This window comes from Muntiacus reevesi, chromosome 22 (assembly GCF_963930625.1).
Source record: "Muntiacus reevesi chromosome 22, mMunRee1.1, whole genome shotgun sequence".
Lineage (NCBI taxonomy): Eukaryota > Metazoa > Chordata > Mammalia > Artiodactyla > Cervidae > Muntiacus > Muntiacus reevesi.
This window is the reverse complement of record NC_089270.1, coordinates 44,584,492-44,606,625: the sequence shown is the minus strand read 5'-3', so window position 1 is coordinate 44,606,625 and position 22,134 is coordinate 44,584,492. Positions and strand designations below refer to the sequence as shown.

Here is a 22,134-nt window from a genome sequence, read left to right as displayed (position 1 = left end):
GAATGTGCACAATGATTTTTAAAATGGATAACCAGTGAGGACCTATTGCACAGCACAGGGAACTCTGCTCAATGTTACCTGGCTGCCTGGGCGGGAGGGGAGCTTGGGGGAAAACAGATACATATGTAGGTATGCCTGAGTCCCTTCTCTGTTCTCCTGAAACTTTCACAACATTGTTAATTGGCTATACCCCAATACAAAATAAAAAGGTAAAAAAAAAAATTGTGGGCACGAGAGCCTCCATTTCCCTCTGTATCTCCTAACACGTGGCAAAGTGTTGTGCTCCTGGGCATGTTTAGCCTTCTCTCTTCCTGGTCTTCCTAACAGACAGACAGCAAGAAGGCCAGCCTGAAGTTTGCTTCATCACTGTTGGAATCAGTAATGTCCTGAATAGGGAAGTATTTCCAGTGGAGAAGCTTCCCTGGTGGGGAATGTGGGACACCTGCCTGCAATGTGGGACACCCGGGTTCAATCCCTGGGTCGGGAAGATCCCCTGGAGAAGGAAATGGCAAGCCACTCCAGTACCCTTGCCTGGAAAATCCCATGGGTGGAGGAGCCTGGTAGCCTACAGTCCATGGGGCTGCAAAGGGTCAGACAAGACTGAGCAACTTCACATTCACGTTCACTTTCACTTCCAGTGGAGAAAGGCTTTTTGACGCAAAAGGTGCCCCTGTTTGCGTGGGGGAAACAGAAGGGTGAGGAGCCAGGAGGTTTGGGCCAGAGCCACAGGGAGCACGTAGAGCCCAGGCTTCAGCTCAGCTCTCCAGCCGGTAGGCGAGTGCTCACACCAGGGAGGGCTGCCGCTCCTTTCTTCCCGTCTGTTTTTCCTTTTCTTTGCAAATGTTACGTGACAAAAGCAATTACACTAATTTCCTTCCCTGTGGGCTCAATTCTGGTTTTGACATGATAACTTGGAGGAGTTATTATGCTTTCTCCATATGGGAAAAACACCACCCAGCTGCGCACCCATGATCGCTGGCCGTGGTAAATGAATCGGAGGAGATGCCTGATTCTGTGTGTGTTGATGGTTCTGATTGCCCACAGGTCGGATCCTGGGGTCTGGTGCATTTGGGAAAGTGGTTGAAGGAACTGCCTATGGATTAAGTCGGTCTCAACCTGTCATGAAAGTAGCAGTGAAGATGCTAAAACGTAAGTGCCCCTTTTCTGGAGATTTCTTGAACATGGAGATATTAAACTCAAAAATCACACAGCCAGTAAATGTCAAATTTAGGACTAGATCTTAGTTCTTTCAACTCTAGGTTTTTTGCGTATTTAGACTCTTGTCAGTGAGGTTTATTTAGAGCGAATGCTCTAATGTCACTTATATGTTGGAAAAATCAAGAGTTATTTTTAGTAGCTTCTTTTTACCCTGCAGACTTGGGATAAGTTATTAGTGTGTACTGAATTACTAGCCATTTCCCTTTGAGACTGTTGGTAAATAAAATGATACCTAGTTGTAGGGTTAGCCATGCTTTTGGCTTTTTCTAGGAAATAAATAATTCAGTTGAACTGATGTATGATTTATTTCTTCAACAGCCACAGCCAGATCCAGTGAAAAACAAGCTCTCATGTCTGAACTGAAGATTATGACCCACCTGGGGCCGCATTTAAACATCGTGAACTTGCTGGGCGCCTGCACCAAGTCAGGTAGGCTTGCTCACCTGAGAGTGAGGGTTTTCCTAGCATACTTACCATTGTGAAGACTGTCCAGGCTTTTTAATCCCCCACGATGTACCTCCAGACATGCCAGCAAATGTCAGTCTGTTGAATGGGGTTGTGGACTGAGTTCCACTGAGAGAAGCTCCCTGTTCCTCAGCAGTGTCTTTTACCACTGTAGATACAGTAAGTTCATGGCTTCTCTGTTCTTCATGTTCATGCTCATCTCCAACTGGTTTTGGACCCCACAGGCCCCATTTACATCATCACTGAGTACTGCTTCTATGGGGATTTGGTCAACTATTTGCATAAGAATAGGGACAGCTTCCTGAGCCACCATCCAGAGAAGCCAAAGAAAGAGCTGGACATTTTTGGATTGAACCCGGCTGACGAAAGCACGAGAAGGTAGGTGCAGAGACAGACGCTGCTGTGAATCACTGTCTTATGCATGCGTGCGTGCTCAATCGCTTCAGTCGTGTCCGACTCTTGTGGACCCCATGGACTGTAGTCCTCTAGGCTCCTCTGTCCATGGGATTTTCCAGGCAAAGATACTGGAGTGGGTTGCCATTTCCTCCTCCAGGGAGGGAATGTCTTATGAGCCTCACCAGTGGAGACAACCCATGTTCTGATGGAGATCATGTCTACAGACTCAGGGCCAGGAGGTAGCAAGACTTAAAGTCAACTACCCTGCTTCATCACCCCTTGACATGTTGCTGAGAGATACCCCATGTCTGTAGGCGTTTTAGACAGGATATCATGTTGGGGAAAGCTTTGCTGATAGGTTTGAATGAGAGGAAGAGTCAAAATCATCCTGGGAGCCAGTTGCTGTTTATGTGTGGTCCACTTCAGACTTCCAGATGTATCTCTGGCCAGGAAGCCTCAGTGCTCATATCTTGTGAGAAACTATCTGAGGATTTACAAGTTTGAGACACTGGTCCTTGCTGAGCCCAGGCATATCAGTCAGGCCAATGAAGTGATGATTGCCACTGTAGATATCTAAAGTGACTGAAAAGATCGCTGTAGATATGACGTTCTGCAAGATCAGAATGTATGTGAATTCACTTCATATTAAATTACTCGATGGACACCAAATTGGTGTTAAATTTATTGATTAGAAGAAATCGTCTGTCCAAGCCACTTGGTCACGTGGTGAAGCTTTGTGGCCTGTGAGCTGAAAAACAGAATAAAGACAGAGTTGAGCTGAGTGGTCTGTGTGTGTGTGTGTGATCCGTGATTAATGCTCATCTGCCCGACTAGACCACCCACGTGAAGGATGCGGGTGACTGTGCTTTTGTTTCCCCTGCTGCCCCTGTGCCCACCACTGCCTCACACATGGTGGGTACCTGGTCCTCATCTGCGGAGTGCTGGATGATCACTCCAGAGGGACGCCCTGGCTAAGGTTTCTTTTTCTGTTTTTACAGTTACGTTATCTTATCTTTTGAAAACAATGGTGACTACATGGACATGAAGCAAGCTGACACCACACAGTATGTCCCCATGCTGGAAAGGAAAGAGGTTTCTAAATATTCAGACATCCAGAGAGCGCTGTATGATCGCCCAGCCTCGTATAAGAAGAAATCCATGTTAGGTAAAGATGTCTTTGCTTGTGCTTGGGTGCTGAGGTCTTCCAGTGGTTTAATATGATACGTAGACGACTCAGAAGGTGGTCAGCAGGCCTGGTAGGCAGGACTGTCAGGCCACATGGTCCCTAACTGCAGATGCGCACAGCTGGGTTTGTGAGATGTTTTTGCAGGTCTGGCCTGTAATTTTTTTTTTTTTTAACTAGAACTCATACTAGTTAAACTCTTTTTATTTATTTATTTATCTGTGTTTGGCTGTGCTGGGTCTTCGCTGCTGTGTGTGGGCTTTCTCTAGTTATGGCAACCGAGGGCGCCTCTGTTGCCAAGGTGGGCAGGTTTCTCGTTGTGGCGGCCTCTCCTGTTACAGAGTGCAGTCCCTTGATGTACGGGGGTCTGTAGTTGGGGCACATGGGCTTAGTTGCTCCACGGTGTGTGGAATTTTCCAGACCTATGTTCTTTGCATTGGCAGGCAGATTCTTAATCACTGTAACACCAGGGAAGCCCTGGCTTGTGAATTGAAAAAAGGAAAAAGAATAAAGACAGAACTAACATAATGAATTTTTCAGATTTTAAGTGTAGTCATTTTATTAATTTTATTTTGTCTGACTTTATTGAGATATTAAGATATGATTGACATACAGGGCTGTGTACATTTAAGGTGTACAGTGTAATGATTCGACTTACAAACATCGTGATTGATTACCACAATAAATTTAGTGAACATCCATTTTCTCACATAGATACAAAATAAAAGAAAAAGAAAATTTTTTTCCCTTGTAATGAGAACTTTTAGGATTTTGCCTTTTAAATTTCATATGTAAAATGTAGCAGTATTAATTATATTAATAATGTTGTACATTGCATCCCTGAATTGTACATTTTAAAACATAACCATTTTAAAGAATTATTTATTCTGACATAATAGTATTCATTTTTTGGTTTAACATACCTTTTTTGTTTTAAATGAAGGTATGGTGGTAATTATTTTTTCTCAGTGCCCTTACTTGGTAACATTAAAATCTGGCAATCTTTTATTGATTCCTAATATTATTTTTAAAAATTCAATTATATAAATCTCTATATCTGTGTTTGATAGCCCTAGCTGTTAGCTTTGCTAATGCCCAATTTGTGATAAAAAATGAAAAGTGGACAATTTGAAGTTATATTATCTGACAAGGGTGTTGGGTGTTTCTATTGAATGTTGTTTGAAGGAAGATCTGTTTGTTTTCAAAGCAGATGAGCATGTGGCAGGGTTGATTGATTTATAAACTCCAGGGAGCCTAGCTGATGCTCATACCATATGGACCACCCCACATCTGGTGGGGGGTGGCCCCTGCAGGGTTCCAGTGTAATCACAGGCTTGGAGCTGGGAGGAGGCTTCAGGAGAGATCTGACCATGCTTTGTTGCATAATTTTATATTACTGGGTCTGAGACCTCCCCTAGGTCCTGCCTAAAAGGTGTTGTGCTGCCATGGAAATTGTTTTGAAAATCACTGATGTACTCTGGATGCTTTCAGGGTTCTTGAATGAAAGGTACAATCATTGAAAAAAAAAAAAAGAATGTGCTTGTTTTGCAAAGCGTAGTACATAATAATATTTTCCACCGCTGCAGCTCCAAGTTCCATTCCCCTCTCAGTGCCAACTGGGTAAACTTCCAAGCCCTTTTAAAAGGTTGGCCAACGAGACTTGTCGGAACCAACACTTCCGCTCCCCTCCTGTATTGTTAAAAATAGTTTACATTGCTTCCCAGGCCGGACCTGGCTCCAGATGTCAGGAGAACCTGATTCATGCTTAGCCCGGGCCCGGTTGGCAGGCAGACCATTGCTTTCTGGCTGGAAAAATGTGAATGAGTGCAGCTACGCTGTACTTGCCTGAGCTTTTTCAAAAAGTGCTGAGAGCTGCTGGCCTAGATTGCCTCCTTCCTCGAAAACCCTGGGACCCTTCCAGGCGGGACCAACTGGGGAAAGTAGGCAAGTTACAGAGAAAGAAACTACATGCAAAGTCTTTGGCACTGAGCTTTAAGATTGCTACTCCAGCCTGATTGGTGGCTAATTCCATTCATAAAGTAAGCCAAGTGCTATGAAGGTGGCTTTAAAAAGAAAAAAAAGCAATTCCTAGAAGCTGCTTTTTCATAGAGGCTTCATGTACATTCATCATAGAAGATGCGTGGGTGTGGTTGTGAGTGTGGGTGGGTGTGGGTATGTGTTTTAAAGGTGGCTTAGGTGATTTGCTAAAGGAAAATTTGGGAGCAAAACAACAAAAATATGTGTGAGAACCTGTTAGACTAGTCATTATGGAGATATATATTTAAACCAAGTGTATGTATTTACAGATGTATTTCTTTTTATTTATTTATTTTTGAAATTAAAAAAATTACTTATCTATGGCTGCGCTGGCTTTCTCGAGTTGCGGCGAGTGGGGGTTCCTCTTCTTCGTGGTGCTCGGGCTTCTCACTGCGGTAGCTTCTGTCTTGTTGTGGAGCATGGGCTGTAGGGCACGTGGGCTTCAGTAGCTGTGGATCTAGGGCTCTAGAGCAAGAACGCAGTATTGGGGCACACAGGCTTAGTTGTTCCACGGCACGTGGAACCTTTCTGGACCAGAGATGGAACCTGTGTCTCCCGCATTGGCAGGTGGATTCTTTACCACTGAGCCACCAGGGAAGTCTGTATTTCTTTTTAAAGAGGACATTTCTGCAGTTTACACTCACCTGTGAGGTCTTGACACTATGAGAACATGATCGTAGGTATGTTCCCTGGACAAGCCTCTGCAGCCTGGTGAGTGGCCCAGCCTTGTGAGAGTGTCAAGGTGGCTGACGTTTCATGCTGTCCACTAGCGCCAACACACTTAATTCTTTTCCTGCAGACTCAGAAGTCAAAAACCTCCTTTCAGATGATAACTCCGAAGGCCTGACTTTGTTGGATCTGTTGAGCTTTACCTACCAAGTTGCCCGAGGAATGGAGTTTTTGGCTTCAAAAAATGTAAGTGTGTTCAGACAACAGAGACCTCCTTAGACCCAAGCCTTGCTCTGAGTGAGGTGAGTGTGGAAGGAGAGTTGTGGAGGAGCCAGTTGCCACGTGGCTTCTCAGTAGCCCTTCCTGGAAGGTGAGCGGGCCCTCCAGCAGGATCAGGTGTCCGCTTTTTTCCAGAGCTTTCTCCCTCTGGAGGCACTGGGTTGAAAGCCTGGGCGAAGGGAGCTCCGTGGGCCAGGACGTCTTCCTGGGGCACCGCGGAGGTGCCCGTGCAGTGGGCATGCTATCAGTGGCCGGTGGATTGACCCCCATCCCGTCTCTCCTGTCTGCGCAGTGTGTCCACCGGGACCTGGCGGCTCGCAACGTCCTCCTGGCGCAAGGGAAAATCGTGAAGATCTGTGACTTTGGCCTGGCCAGAGACATCATGCATGATTCGAACTACGTGTCCAAAGGCAGTGTACGTGCCCCTGCCTCGTTTGACATGCTTGCCCTCCCTTACTTGAATCTCTGAAAGCAGATGTTGCTTCTCGCCATTCACAGCCCGGACTTTTAGCATGGAGTCCATGACATTCATGAATGGGCTCCAGGGGTCAGTAGGCAAACCACAAGCTCTACAGACTGCCTGGGTATGAGCGCCAGCTCAGCACCTACTATTGTGGGGACTCGGGGCAAGTGGCTTGGCCATTCTGTACCTTGGTTTCTCTGACTGTATCTGGGAATGTTATCAGTACCTATCTTCTGAGTTGCCATGGGGCATTAGATCAGTGGATTTGTGTAAAATGCTGAGGACAGTGCCTGGCACTTACAAAGCAGCCAAGTGTTAGCTATTAATATGTAAATTGTGCATTCATTTCCAAGGAGCGCACCCTTGGAGAGTATCAAATTTTCAGATGTGTCTGTGACCCTGAAATGTTAAAGCCATTTGAGTTAATACATCTTTGAGGCACAATTTCCTTAAAGATACTCATTCTGTTCTACATTTGAACCTTCTTCCCATTGTTTCTTACAGTTCAAAACTGTAATTGGCTCTCAGTTCACTGGATCTGTTCTTAATTTTGTTCCTATGAACACCTGAAAATAGGGGACAGGTCCATTTAAGGCTCATACCTTTGGGATAAAAATCCAGGATTAAAAATCTTTGGATGTTACTCCTTGGGAGGGCATTAGAGACAAGAGTGAGCACCCATCATTCATAAGATATGTATATAGAGCACCCAGGAGGTGCCAGGTACTCTTCTAGTGCTGGGAGTACAGACGCTCATGCAGAGTAAAGTTCCTGGTGCGAGTTATTACTAGCTCCAAGAGAAGCCCTTTCTATTTTTGCTGCTATAGGCTATTGCTGCACATGCTGGGTTTAATGTCCTTCCCCTTCCCCGCAGACCTTTCTCCCCGTGAAGTGGATGGCTCCTGAGAGCATCTTTGACAACCTCTACACCACGCTGAGTGACGTCTGGTCCTATGGCATCTTGCTCTGGGAGATCTTTTCCCTTGGTATGAACCTAAAAGCTCCGCTTGTTTGGCTTGTTCTGGAATAACACTGGAAGGGAGACGCTGTGTTTTTCAAGCTTGGGGATGTAAATAATGTTAAGATACCTGGTGTTAGTCAAGTGGAATGTAGCTGATTAACACGTTGTGCACTTATGATGGCTAGTGTGTGTCCAAGCGGTCTGAGACGGGATCTTGGGGGACTGAGCCCTTGCCCCTGGCCTTTGCCTCCCTCTTTCCTTTGGGCTACATCAGAGGAACTTTCTCCTACTGGAGATGCTCCTGATGACATCCACTCACCAGCTGCTGCTTCACCTTAGACTTTGGGTTAAGTGGGTTCACCAGGGGAGAGTCCCCTCCCCTGACTACCAACACTCTTGGTGATGGATGTGCAGTGAAAAGTACTCCAGTGAGGGAAGGGGATGGGGACTCGCTTTCTGGTCATCATCCTGGAGGGGAGAAACCTCCAGACAGTCAGTCAGTCAGCACCAGGCACTGAGCAACACAAGTGTCCCGTGCGACCAGTTACGGGCCTTATAAGGGGACAGCTGATGACCCTGACTGTGGATAGGTCAGCTGGGGAGATAACACTTACACATTTAGTCATGATCTATGTGGTCCTGATTTCAAGTTGAAATAGAAGCCTAGGGAAAAGAGAAAGGAATCCTCGAGTGGTTTTAGAAGGAGATTAAGCTTGACCTGGTAAAGTGTGAAATGTTTCATGAATCCACGATTGTCCTGATGTGATAGTAAAGGACTTTTCCTTCTTGTTGCCTTTTTCTATTTTGGTTCATCCCTCCATGGATGTGGATCCACACTGTGGATCATCCCAGTGTGTAGCTTAACTGAGAGTCTCGTATTCTGTTAAAAGCAGAGAATTAGCTAGACATTCCAAGACTCTGCCTTAATTATTTGAACATTTCTGATGAAAATGACTTTTTTGGCCTCAGTGATTCAGAATTTCTCTGGATTTTCTATTTTACTTTGTATTCATAGATCCATTACTCAGAACCATTGAAGAACACTTCTGTGCTTTTTCTAGATGTGTAGGATTTTTGCTAGGGTTTCTGGACTTGATCAACCTAGAAGTCTTGGTTAAATTTTTTTTTAATGATTTATAGGTTACATTTAATTTAGAAATAGGATTATAAAGGAAATACATAAACAATAACTTAAAGAGTTGTTAAATGAATCCATGAATACATGAATGCATGTCTCTAACCACAGCAAAGAAGAAAGTAGGCATTCTCTTCCAGTTCCTGCTAACTTTTAAAAACATTTTGCATAGAATTACTTTGAGTAATAGCAGTTCATTTTGGCTCCACTAGATAGACCTGAATTGCTTACAACATTTCCTTAAAGTAGCTCAAGCTTGTGGTTTGTTTTGGAGGGTGGACTACTAAGTGGTATGATGCAAGCAAGCTTTGGTGTGTCCCTCTATGTTTGTTTGGACTTTCCCTTCTGGTTAAATTTAATATTTGGGCAGGGCTGTGAAATCAAGCAGATGGTAACACTTAATTTCCTTGAAAGAACTGATACTTCAAAGTGGGGATCCCCAAACATTTTCTAAAGGTGCTGTATCACCCCAGGTGTTTCAACAGTGTACCACACACTTGTAGACCCTGGTTGTTTTCTTCTTGACCTCTCAGGTGGTACACCCTACCCTGGCATGATGGTGGATTCTACATTCTACAATAAGATCAAGAGTGGATACCGGATGGCCAAGCCTGACCATGCCACCAGTGAAGTGTGAGCCTCTCCCTATCCTGTGGGCCTGTGTTCATGCCTGATGGATCTGTGGGGGTGGGGGTGCCCTGATCATCTTCTCCGTGCCCACTCTGACTCCTATGCTTCTCCAGGTACGAGATCATGGTGAAGTGCTGGAACAGTGAGCCGGAGAAGAGACCCTCCTTTTACCACCTGAGTGAAATTGTGGAGAATCTGCTGCCTGGACAATATAAAAAGGTTTGTCTGTGCCTCTTAAGATGGGTGGGTGGCAAGGGATGGTCAAGGGCAGGAGACAACAGCTGGTTATGTGAGCGAGCAGTACTGTTCAACACTATTCGTGGAACATTTTCAAAGGAGAAAAAGATTGTGTGATCCAGTGGCTGGGGCTTCATGCAGTGCTCCCCAGGCCCTTGGTAGCAGTGATGAATGAAAACCCTCCCCTTCCTGCACGGCTGCCATTCATCCTAAGTGTGCAACACCTGTAAGCACTTTATTCTCCAGATGTTTGAGTATCTGAAGCTACTGTGAAGTTAGAAGTCTCAGGGCATCCACAGCCATTAAATCGCTAATTTGAATGCACTTAAATCCATGCAAAATTGGCTTTTGCCAGCTGACTGGAAGGAACAACCTCAGCTGTTATCTGTGGTTCCAGCTGGTTTTTTGTGGAATAGGAAGCATTGTTCAAAGGAACAAATGTAATTTCATGGAACCAAGCAGGATATGGTAATGAATGAAGCAACTTTCTGCTGAGATGCTGAGAAGGAAACTTAGGCATAATTTTTTAGATTCAGATTAGTTGCCATGTAGACTTTCCATACTTACTGCTTCTCTTCCTTCTTCTCAAGGAAGAGCAGTGTTAGCTGAACTGGAAGTTAAATACTTTTGTTTATTGATTATTTCACTGCCTATTACAATTGCCATAAGCGAGGCAGCTGGAAGGCAGAAGGAGGGAAGGAGATTAACCATAGGAAAGTCAAAGACACTCTAGTTGATGAAGATGTATTGATGGGAACAGACTGGAGCTCTTGTTTATGGAGCCTTTTTAGATCAGTGGTCCCTAAGTTTTTAATTAGATTTCTCCAATGTATAGGGATCAAGAAAGTTTCAGGTATGGTGCTCCCAGGGGAAGCCCTAGTCACCTCTTATGGGAACCCATCAAAGCCCCATCTGATGGGGACCAGAAGGATCGACGCTAATTCCAGAGAAGGGAGTGTGTATGGGGACACAGTATAGCTACTGACTTGTAGAATGGGTTCTTGGTATCTCAAGACCTACCAGCAGGAGACCTCTGCCAGTGGTGGCCCTTTCTTCTTGTCCCACATCTCTGGGGACAGTTGACATCTGATTCTACTTCAGGGGTCCAAACGCCACATCTGTGAGGTTGTTTGGAAACACAGTTAAAGAATAGTAAGTTCTGAGCATCTGCATTCTTTTTTGCAGTTCTGTCAATAACCCTTGAGTAACTCTGTGAAATCAATGTTTGCAGAGTTATGAAAAGATCCACCTTGACTTTCTGAAGAGTGACCATCCCGCTGTGGCGCGCATGCGCGTGGACTCCGACAATGCCTACATCGGCGTCACCTACAAAAATGAGGACGACAAGCTGAAGGACTGGGAGGGAGGCCTCGACGAGCAGAGGCTGAGTGCAGACAGCGGCTACATCATCCCTCTGCCTGACATCGACCCTGCTCCTGAGGAGGAAGACCTGGGCAAGAGAAACAGACACAGGTACGGGCTTCCGGCGCCAGCTTCCGCCGACGCCAGCTTCCGCCGACGCCTGACGGGAGGCGCCATTGCCCGCCTGAGGCGCCCAGTGGTCTGGTCAGGCCGTTCAGGGGAGCCCGTGGCCGAACCCCAAGGGCTCTGTCTAGTTTTGAAAACGCTTCCCAAATGATTCTTGAAAAAATTTTTTCTTTTAAATTTACTCAAGTGTAGTTGACTTGCAATATTTATTAGTGTCAGGTGTACAACATAGTGATTCAGTATTTTTATAGATTACGTGCTGTATGAAGTTATTATAAATACTGACTACATTCTTGTGCTGTACACTGTATCCCCGTGACTTACTTGTTATATAACCGGTAGTTTGTGCCTCCTAATCCTATTCACCTTCTTTGCCCCTCCCTCCACCCCTCTCCCCTCTGGTAACCTCTAGTTTGTTCTCTGTATCTGTGAGTCTATTTGTTCTGTTTTTTAGATCCTGTATACAAGTGAAAATATATGGTATCTGTCTGATTTATTTCACTAAGCAAAATACCTTCCAGGTCCATTTGTTTTGCTGCATATGACAAGATTTCACTCTTATGGCTAAGTCATGTTTCATTGTGTTTATATATATGTACCGTGTCCTCTTTATCCATTCATCCATTGATGGGCATTTAGCTTACTTTCATATCATGACTATTGTAAATAATGCTCTTATGAACGTTGAGGTGCATGTCTTTTTGAATTAGTGTTTTCATTTTCTTTGGATAAATACCCAGAAGTGGAATTGCTGGACTGTATGGTAGTTTTGGGGGGCTTCCCTGGTGGCGCTAGTGGTAAAGAATCCACCTGCCAATGCAGGAGATATAAGAGACATGAGTTCGATCCCTGGGTCAGGAAGATCCCCTGGAGGAGGGCATGGCAACCCACTCTTGCCTGGAGAATCCCATGGACAGAGGAGCCTGGTGGGTTACAGTCCATAGTCTGGAGTGACTTAGCACACACATGATAGTTCTATTTTTAATTTTTTGAGGAACCTCCATGTTTTCCATAGTGGCTGCATTAATTTACATTCCCACCAACAATGTGCTAGGGTTCTCTTTTACCCATATCCATGCCACGGTTATTATTTTCTGTCTTTTTGATGATAGCCATTCTGACAGGCATGAGGTGAGAGTTCGTGGTTTTGATGTGCATTTATTTCTCTGGTGATTTGTGATGTGGACCATCTTTGCATGTGCTTGTTGGCCATCTGTATGCCTTTGAAAAGATGCCTGTTCAGGTCCTGTGTCTATTTTTTAACTGTACTGTTTTTTTGATGTTGAGTTGTATGAGTTCTTTATTTTGGTTATTAATCCCTCATCAGATATAGTTTTTGCAAATATCTTCTTTCATTCAGTAGATTGCCTTTTTATTTTATTGATGGTTTCCTTTGCTATGCAAAAAGTTTTTAGTTTGATCAAGTCCCATTTTTTTAATTTTTGTTTTTGTTGCTCTTGGCTGAGGAGACAGGTCCAAAAACATATTGTTAAGACCAATGTCTGCCTATATTTGCCCCCTTAAGCTGGTGGAGGTGTAGGACAGGGAGGAACATGCTTCCCTGATGGAGAACCTTTGACCTAAATCCTCAAGTAATTTGATCAAACTGACACAGCAGTGTGATTATTGAAGTAATATAAGCCTCTCTTGCTGTTTTTTTTTTTTTTACCACCCCCTGTCTTGCTGGTTTTTTGATTAGTCACTGGAGCTGAGGAACGAGTTGAGGCTGGTTGTACTAGGCTATCTGATGCTATGTCAGCGGTTCTTAATCCTAGTTGCACACTGGGACCACCTGGGGCGATTTGAAAACTACTACTATACAGGCCTCGCCTGGACCAACATATTGTAATCTCAGTGAGGCCTAAGTACTCTCTGGCTGATTTGTGTTTTTCTCCTGTCTAACTTTGTATTCTGGAAGATTTCTAACATGCATGATTCAAATAAAATCGTGGACTGTCAGGTGCCCATTACTCAACTTCAACGTTTTTGAACTCATGACCAGTCTGCTTGTACAACTTGCATAGCCGTATCTACTCCATCACTTCCCTCTAGATTGTTTTAAAGCAGATCCTAGACATCGTATCATTCCATCTATAATATTTCAGCATATGTCTCAAAAAAATAAGGGCTCTGTTTTTTAAAATAACTATAGCTATTAGAAACAGCTCCAGTACCATTATTTCACCCCCCAAATTGACAGTAAATAGTGAAGAGCTTCAGATATTCAGTCTATGTTCAAATACCCTTGATTCTCTCACAGATATTGTTTTACATTTGGTTTGTCCTATTCAAGACCCAAATAAAAGTCACACAACACATTGCCATTGGTTGATAGAGCTATATACATTCGTCCTGCCTCTTTTTGCCCCCTTGAATATTATTTGTGTAAAAACCAGAGCATTGGCCTGTAGAATTCCCACTCCCATGTTCAGCATTTTTCTGCTCGCTTTACTGTTGTGTGTGTTATCATATGCTTCTGTCTCCTGTATTTGTTGTAAATTTGTGGTAGTCTAGAGGCTTGATCTGACTCAGTAAATTTTTGCCAAGTGTTCTGCAAAGGTGATGCTGTGTACAGGAGGTAATAGTGTATGGCTGTCTCTCTTTTTGTGACAATAGCAGCCGTTGGTGATTGTACCTAGACCTATTAATTCATTACCAAAGTGATACTAATGCACAGCCAGGACCAGAACCATTGGTGCACATGGTCCAGATGGAGGGGCCATGCTCTGATTCCTTTCTCTCTTTCCTTAACCTTTGGACAGAGGCAGGAGAAGTGGTGATAGTGGTCCTTGGATCAAGGTCCAAGTTGCTTATGAGTTTCTCTCTTTTTCTCTGTTCCCTTCTTCATTCAGGATATTTTTGTCTCTTTCACATTCAGTTGACTGAACATAAATATTTAGGCAGAAGCATATAGCAGTATTATTTTGCAAGCTTATAATTGTGATTTCTTAGCCAATTTAGATGTAAGATATAGACAACCTTGTTTATTTGTATGCACCAGGTAATTTTTAAAATATAAAGTTGTTTTTGTTTTTGACACATGAGATTTGGAGATGGGGGGAAAGTGGCCTGTCGGACTTACCTTTCTGTTTATCCTCTGCTTAGAACAATTTTTAAATGTGTTTTATTCCTTTAGCAAGCAGTGCTTCTCCAAGTTTTGGGTAGTTTTTGTAGAATTTCATGGGGATAGAAAGGAGGGTCTTGGAACACTTTACACCAGATCTGTCATCTATTTAGTTATACTGAGTTTGAGGGATCTGAATAGTTCAACTATTAAAAAAGGGTTCTGCTTCTAAATAAAGTTAGAAAATTGCATTGGGATAAATAACATTAGAAAGATGCCAGGAGCTGTCCTGGGGGATGCACAAAGCTGGACTTAAGAATTTAGCACCTATTCTACAGAGAGAACAATTCTGGTTGGTCAGTAGCTGGAACTTCTGTAAGGGTGATACCTTTGGTCTTCTTTGAACCACAGAAAGTATGTCCCAAATGACTGCACTAGGTCGGTGAGACCAGTCCTGACAGGTGGGCTGAGATGGTGAATGTCTTAGCTTAGGCTGCCATAACACAGTACCGCAGATTAAGGGGCTTGAACAACAGGAATTTATTTCTCCCACTCTTGGAGGCTAGAATTTCAAAGTCAAGGTTGGCAGGTTTGGTTTCTCCTAAAGCCTCTCTCGTCGGCTTGCACATAGCCACCTTATCACTGTCTTCGCATGGGCTTTTCCTGTGTTTGCATCTCTGGTGTCTCTTCCTCTTTTTAAGACACCAGTCCGACTGGGTTAGGGTCCCACCCTTATGACTTCATTTAACTTTAAGTATCTCCATAAAGGCTTTGTCTCCACACATGGTCACATTTGAGGGTTGGGACTTCAGCATAGGAATTTGGCAGGATACAATTCAACCCATAAAAGCTGGGATGCTCTCTGTGTAGGCAGGCAGGAGTGAGGATGGTGGTCTTGTGGAGGTCCTTCCCCAGGCACAGGAGGCTTGGCCTTGGATGGCGAGTGAGCCTGAGGAAGACAGGGCCTTGCTTCAGAGGACTTGGAGGTGCTAGGTCAGAGCCTATCAGGAGCTAGGCCCTACCAGGGTGGATACTGTGACTCAGGCATCAGAAATAAACACAGTCATCAGCCTCAGGACCACCCTGAAGCCCAATGAGCAGCAAGGATGATGTGGTGCTCAGTCGCAGTAGAAGCTAGCTTCTTCTGTGCCCACACTTGCCCGCTGGCTGAGGTCTCAGGAACTGGGTCTGGCTTCCTGGGGAGAGAGGCTGCCAGGACTGGATAGTTACTAAGACCAGCCACGTGGACTGGGGTTCACAATGAGGTTCTAGAACCAAGGTGGAAGTGGGGGTGGGAAGGATGAAGTACAGACTAGGAACTGAGCAAAAGCTCAGTCTTGAGGAAGGGCCCACATGGGGGTTGTGCAGGGGAACCTCAGTCCAGTAGCGCCATCGGCTCTAAGAACTCTCTGGGCCCAGGGGCCTGGGGGTGGAGGGCAGCAGACCGTTTCCTGGAGGCTCCTGTTGGCCAGCCTTAGTTCTCTGCTTGGAAGCTGATGTGGAAAAGAGGGGAGAGAGAATGAGGGTCCAGCCTGGCCTGTCGGGCAGGAAACAGTGGAAAGGGCCGAGAGCCCCTGCTGGGTGTGTGTGGGAGACTCCGTCCTGTGGTGTGGCTGCCCAGCCAGCGGTAGGGCTTTTGTACCACGTGTGGAGTGCGGTGCTATATAACCCCACCATGAGGCGGGGAGGCCCCAGTCCTGCCTGTCAGCAGATGAAGATCTGCTAGAGCTAAGTGAACTGAGCTAAGTTGCTCAGTTGGTTTTGACTTTTTGTGACCCCATGGACTGCAGCCTGCCAGGTTCCTCTGTTCATGGGATTTTCCAGGCAAGAATACTGGAGTGAGTTGCCATTCCCTTCTCTAGGGGATCTTCCTGACCCAGGGATTGAACCCAGATCTCCTGAATTGCAGGCAGATTTGTTACCTCCTGACGACCAGGAAAGCCCACCTGAAGCTAAAAGAGATACATCAAAATTTAGCAATAGAAGGCAGGACACCGATAAGATAGTAAGAGTTCAGAGAACAAGGCGCCAGGTGACACCGACAGTCTGGAGGCCCTAAAGAATATTTTCTTAACATGTTTGTGAAAAATTTTAAACATCCAGAAAAATTGAAAGATTACATCTACCACTTAGATTTAGCTATTGTTAACATGTCATCACACATACATATATTTGATATGTATACATACACGTGGGCTTCCTCAGTGGCTCAATGGTAAAGAATCCACCTACAATGCAGGAGACACAAGAAATGTGGGATCAATTTTTTTTAAAATATTTATTTATTTTTTTATGCTGTGCTGAGTCTTCACTGCTGCGCACAGGCTTTCTCCAGTTGCAGGGAGCGGGGGCCGCCCTCTAGTTGCGGTGCATAGGCTTCTCAATGCAGTGGCCTCTCCTGTGGCGGCGCACAGGCTCTAGGGTGCTCAGGCTTTGGTAGTTGGGGCACACGGGCTCAGCTGCCCCACGGCATATGGGATCCTCCTGGACCGGGGATCGAACCAGCGTCTCCTGCCTCGCAGGACAGGTTCTCAACCCCTGGACCACCAGGGAAGTCCCTGGGTTCAGTTCTTGAGTTGGGAAGATCTCCTGGAGAAGGAAATGGCAGTCTGCTCCAGTGTTCTTGCCTGGGAGATCCCATGGACAGAGGAGCCTGGTGGGCTGCAGTCCATGGGGTTGCGTGTGTGTGTGTGCATTAAGTTGCTAGGTCGTGTGTGACTCATGCTTTCTGATTCTAAAACTCCCCTCCCAGATGCTCCTCTAGTAAGTAAAGAGCCTTCACCTGGACTTCCAGGACTCAAGGGGATTGGATGTATGAGGTGGGCATTCCTGGGTCATGGGGTGAGATCCTGAGATCACAGTTGGGACATTCAGGAGGTTGCAGGGCTAGTAAGTGACTGACTCGGCTGAACTTTGTCCCTGATTTCATCCCTCTGCTTTTTCTTCCCCAGGCCTTTTGATCAGGCACTGCTTGTTTTCTCTTCCGCTGGAGTTGAGTAGGGAGAGTAGAAATGGTCACAGCTTGTTAGCAACTCTGGAATATTTGGCAGAAGAGAAGGGATGTTGAAGTGTGGAGATGACCATGTGGCCCACTGCAGTGGTGGGGGCTGCTTCTGGCTTGGTGGAAGAATCATGCCTGGCTGAGCAGCCTGGATTTGAAAGCCAAAGGATGTCACAGGAAGACCTCCTTTGCCTTTGGGAGGCCACCTTGAAAACACCACCATATTCTAGTTGGTCTGATCGTGATTTTTCCTATTCTCTTCCTCTTCCAGCTCACAGACCTCTGAAGAGAGTGCCATTGAGACAGGTTCCAGCAGTTCTACCTTCATCAAGAGAGAGGACGAGACCATCGAGGACATCGACATGATGGATGACATTGGCATAGACTCCTCGGATCTGGTGGAGGACAGCTTCCTGTAACTGGCAGATTCGGGGAGAGGGCAGGACTTCCACTCCTGGACCCACCTTGGATCCTTTTAAGAAAACCACTTTATTGCAATGCAAAGTTTGAGAGGAGGACTTGGATGGTGTGTAAAGAGAAGTTCCCAGCCAATGGCCTCTGGGAGCCTTCTAAAGATGAATGATTGGGATATTTTGAAATGAACTTTTTCGGCATTGCCTCTGGCAATGTTTCAGTAGCATCTCATTGGCGTGTGAAGTTTGGAGGTAGATAGATGGACAAGGAAATCATGGGCCATGGAAGATGGACTTTGTGTTTCAAGGGCATTGGTGAGATTCCAACGGACACAACTTTTACTGCAGCAAAACTCCAGCATTGTAATTATGTAAATAACTCTAACCAAGGATGTGTTTTGATTTGTATTAACTTCTCTGGACTTCTGGAGAGACCACTCAGTCCATCCATGTACTTCCTGCTTGAAACCTGGTATCAGCTGCTGTTGAACTTTGTTATGAAGTACATGCAAAACCACTTTTGAACCTTAAAAGGTACTGGTACTATAGCATTTTGCTCCTTTTTTTTTTTTTTTTTTTAGTGTTGAGGAGATAAAGGATAATTAACCAACTTTGTTTATTAGATTTGGGTCATTTATAAGCCCAACAACTCATATTGTAATCTACGTTTATAATAATACTACTGTTATCAGTAATTCTAAATGTGTAATATGTAACACGTTTTCCCTACAGAAAAAGCACAATTTAAAAAAAATCCTTACTAAATAGGTGACAGGTCTTGAAAGTTTTTGACATTCTAGCAAATAACATGTTTCTCTATAAAATATGGTTATAGCTTTAGTGGATGAAATTTAGTTGAACATAGAAAACAAAGTAAAAGTAGTGTCTTCCAGAAAGTCAGAGTTTTTAACTGTACTGAGTAGGTTCCCTAATCCATTGTACTAAAAACAGTTAACTGCCCTTTAAAGTAATGAGATTTGAAATAAATAAACAAAACCCCTAGATCCTAAAGGTCCTCAATATTAAGACAGGAGTCTGTACCTAACATGACTTCTCATGTTACTGCCCAGTGGAAAAGATATTTAGCAGCAAAAAGACTGGATTTGCAGAGGTTTGTTCATGCCTTGCATTAACTCTGGTACATCTCAACACATGTAGATATTTTTAATTTTGTGAACCCTGAGAAATTCAGAAGGATGCCCTGAACTGGAACTCCTTTCCTTTGTCTCTTACCCTCAGGAGAAACAGTTTGAAAGTCGAGACAACAAAGGCATTGTTCAGTGAAGGTGCTGTGTGCCTTAGCCTGGACCCTTGGTCACCATATGTAACTGGCAACCAGAATGACCAGATTCTACATCCCCATCCCAGAGATTCTGAATGATCAGTTGTAGGGGAGCAGAGACGTGTGTTTTTATAAACATTCTGGCCGTTCTGATCAGCCAGATTTGGGGATACTGGCACAGATGACCGGAAGTTGTCATGGGAAGAAATAATTTGAAATCAGGAACTGGACTAGAGACCAGCCATGCAAGAAGCCTACTATTTAGATCTTTGACTTTGGGTCAGTGACATTTAATGCCATGTGTCTAGTAATTGCTACCCTTAATTTTACTTTCCAATCCTTGCTGATACTGAGCAAGCCAAATCTTGGTTTGGCAGATCTTCTCCCTGCTTAGAGGGAACTGAGCTCTCTCCCCACCAACTTCCCCTCAAAAGGCATGTACGAAAATGATGCAGTTCAGTGTACCAAGTCTCTGTATGATCAAGTCAATATTTTGGTGAAGAAAAAAATTTTTTTTAATCTTTTTTTAAGTTTTTACTGATATTTCAGGGTTAGATGGGAGGACAAACTGTCACATCCATCCAAACTGTCAAACTGGTCATGGTGGGTTCATCGGCATTCTTAGCGATACCACTTAATTGCTGACACCCTATGAATGAAACATGGGCTGTGCTTACTGCAATCACTGTGTGCCCCTGGCAGGCGATGCTTTGGGAGATGTAGAAGCAATAACAAGGTACTTGACTACCTACTGGTGTAATCTCAATGCAAGCCCCACCTGTTTCATGGTAAGTGTGAAGACTGAGCCAGATTGGCCGATTAAGAAAGAAAACCTGATGAGGTTCTGTAGAGCCACTTAGACTTGAAATACATTTGTGTTTCTAGAATCACAGCTCAAGCACTCTGCTGATCACTCCCTTTCCCTCTTCCTTATGCAGCCTCCTTTTATTGGTGCTTTGCATTTTGATGTCCTTTGAATACTGCATGATATCATGGGGCTGGACGAAAATTCTCAGACCAGCAGGTTCTAGTCCTAATGAATGCTCTCACCTTAGTTTTTATATGGCAGCATTTTTTTTTTTTCCTTAAGAAATGTTTTCAGTGTATCACAGATTTGTTTCCTTTTTGGCCTCCTGCAAAGACCCCAGATGAAAATTTGTCAATCCTTCCTGCTTTCTATTTTTATGAAGACAATCAAAGTTGGCCTGAGAAACACAATTTGTGATTTTTTAAGAAAAATGATTGATGATGTCCTTAAAATGTGGTCTGCCAATCTGTACAAAATGGTCCTATTTTTGTGAAGAGGGACGTGACATAAAGTGATGTTATACATCAATATGTATATATGTATTTCTATATAGACTTGGAGAATACTGCCAAAACATTTATGACAAGCTGTATCACTGCCTTTGTTTATATTTTTTTAACTGTGATATTCCCCACAGGCACATTAACTGTTGCACTTTTGAATGTCCAAAATTTATATTTTAGAAATAATAAAGAGAAAAATACCTAAACGTTCCCAAAACAGTGGTGTGGTGAATGTTCAAGAACTAACTCGGTAGAAAGGGTCTACCAATACAATTCTATTACAAATGCCCCTGTTCATTGTTTTTGTGTTAAAGCATGTAAATGAAGATCTTTATATTTCAATAAATGAGATATATATAATTTAAAGTTATGCTAAGGTTTTAGCAATTTTGTCCTTAGTTTACCAGTATAAATGAAAGCAATCCTGTTTAATTTACTTTCTCAGTGACATCCCAGTAGGACTCTGTATTATGGTTTTAGTGAAATTAGTGGAAAATTGTGGATTTAAACATTATTTGAGTTAGCTCTCAGACCCAGCGTTTAACCCAGTGTTTAAAGTTGACTGGCACTTGGCTCATCTTTGATCTTGTCTTTTGTTTGTTACAGTAGCATTTTGTGCATTTTTGCCTGTACGTGGGGTATAGGACTGCATTGACTCTGGACACCATTCAAACATTGTAGATGTGCGGAAAATAAAAGATTAAAGACTTTTTTGACCATATCTACTTCCCTGTCCCTTCCCCATTTCTCAGAAGCAGAATTATATTTTTGTGTATCTTCTTTTATCCTTTCAGTTCCCTTTTTGTGCATCTGCTTATATACATACACATGTACCCATCTGCTTTATATTTTACCTCAATGGGATTGTACTTTACATAATGCTTTGTAATGTGCTTTATTCTTTTTCTTTCTTCTTTTTTTTAAAAAATACATTTCATTTTTTAAAACAGCATTTTAAAATTCACAGCAAAGTTGAGCAGGAGTACAGATTTCCTTCATACCCCCTCCCCTACACATGCTTAACTTAACTTCCCCTATCGTTAGCTTTGTGGTAACGGCAGCTTTGTTACGATTGATGTACCTACACTGACACATCTTTGTCACAGGAGTCCATGGTGTATTTAAATTTTTTTAATATTTATTTATTTTGGCTACAGTGGATCTTAGCTGTGGCGTGTGAACTTCTTAGTTGCAATGTATGGGATCTGGTTCCCTGGCCAGGTATCAAACCTGGGCCCCCTGCATTGGGAGCTCAGAGTCTTACCCACTGGACCACCAGGGAAGTCCCAGTGTTTTTTCTTTAAGTGCCATCTTTTAGAGAGCTGTCAGAAGTATATATAGATAGGCCTCCCTCATTCTTTATCAACTGCATAGTATCCCATAGTGTACATGTACCATAATTTATGCAATCATTTTCTGTAGATAGATTTATAGTTTCTAATTCTTTGCTATTTAAATGACTTCACAGACACCCTTGCACATACATCCTTGTGGACATATAGCAGTGTTTCATAGATTGCTAAAAACAAATGGCTATGCTAAAGAGTGCAGAAATAAATTGATGTTGAGCCCAAGCCTTCAGAAGTGATTGTCACAGTAAATTCTTGAACGTCTGCGTGTGAATCACCTGCTTTACTGATTACCTGCAGTGTGCTCAGGTTTCCTCTGCCTCACATGGCTCGCTGTGATGTGATATGTGTGGGAAGATGTGGGTTTTGTATTCTGAAGCACATGGAAACAAAAGACTTTAGGGATTAAAAAAAGGTACAACTCACCATACTTTCAGCTCATCGATAATGGAAATTATGTTTTTAATAATTGGAATATACTTCTTATTCCAACATAAGTCCTTGTTGCCCACATTCAGGTAGCCTGCAGACTAAAGCCCACCTAGGCCTTGGA

General features: G+C 43.7%; 1 protein-coding gene across 6 annotated transcripts in view; it reads left to right on the top strand.

Annotated features, from left to right (window-relative positions):
• PDGFRA (platelet derived growth factor receptor alpha) overlaps window positions 1-20,953 on the top strand; it is a 48,922-nt gene extending 27,969 nt beyond the window's left edge. For all 6 annotated transcript variants that reach the window (XM_065913963.1, XM_065913969.1, XM_065913968.1 and 3 more), the window contains exons 13-23: window positions 1,045-1,149; window positions 1,537-1,647; window positions 1,908-2,061; window positions 3,078-3,244; window positions 6,099-6,214; window positions 6,540-6,662; window positions 7,585-7,696; window positions 9,340-9,439; window positions 9,550-9,655; window positions 10,905-11,146; window positions 17,498-20,953. In XM_065913963.1, coding sequence (XP_065770035.1) covers window positions 1,045-1,149; window positions 1,537-1,647; window positions 1,908-2,061; window positions 3,078-3,244; window positions 6,099-6,214; window positions 6,540-6,662; window positions 7,585-7,696; window positions 9,340-9,439; window positions 9,550-9,655; window positions 10,905-11,146; window positions 17,498-17,645 — 1,484 coding nt within the window. In that variant the 3' untranslated portion in view covers window positions 17,646-20,953. The remainder of the gene's footprint in view (window positions 1-1,044; window positions 1,150-1,536; window positions 1,648-1,907; window positions 2,062-3,077; window positions 3,245-6,098; window positions 6,215-6,539; window positions 6,663-7,584; window positions 7,697-9,339; window positions 9,440-9,549; window positions 9,656-10,904; window positions 11,147-17,497) is intronic.
• The last annotated feature ends 1,181 nt before the right edge of the window (window positions 20,954-22,134 follow it).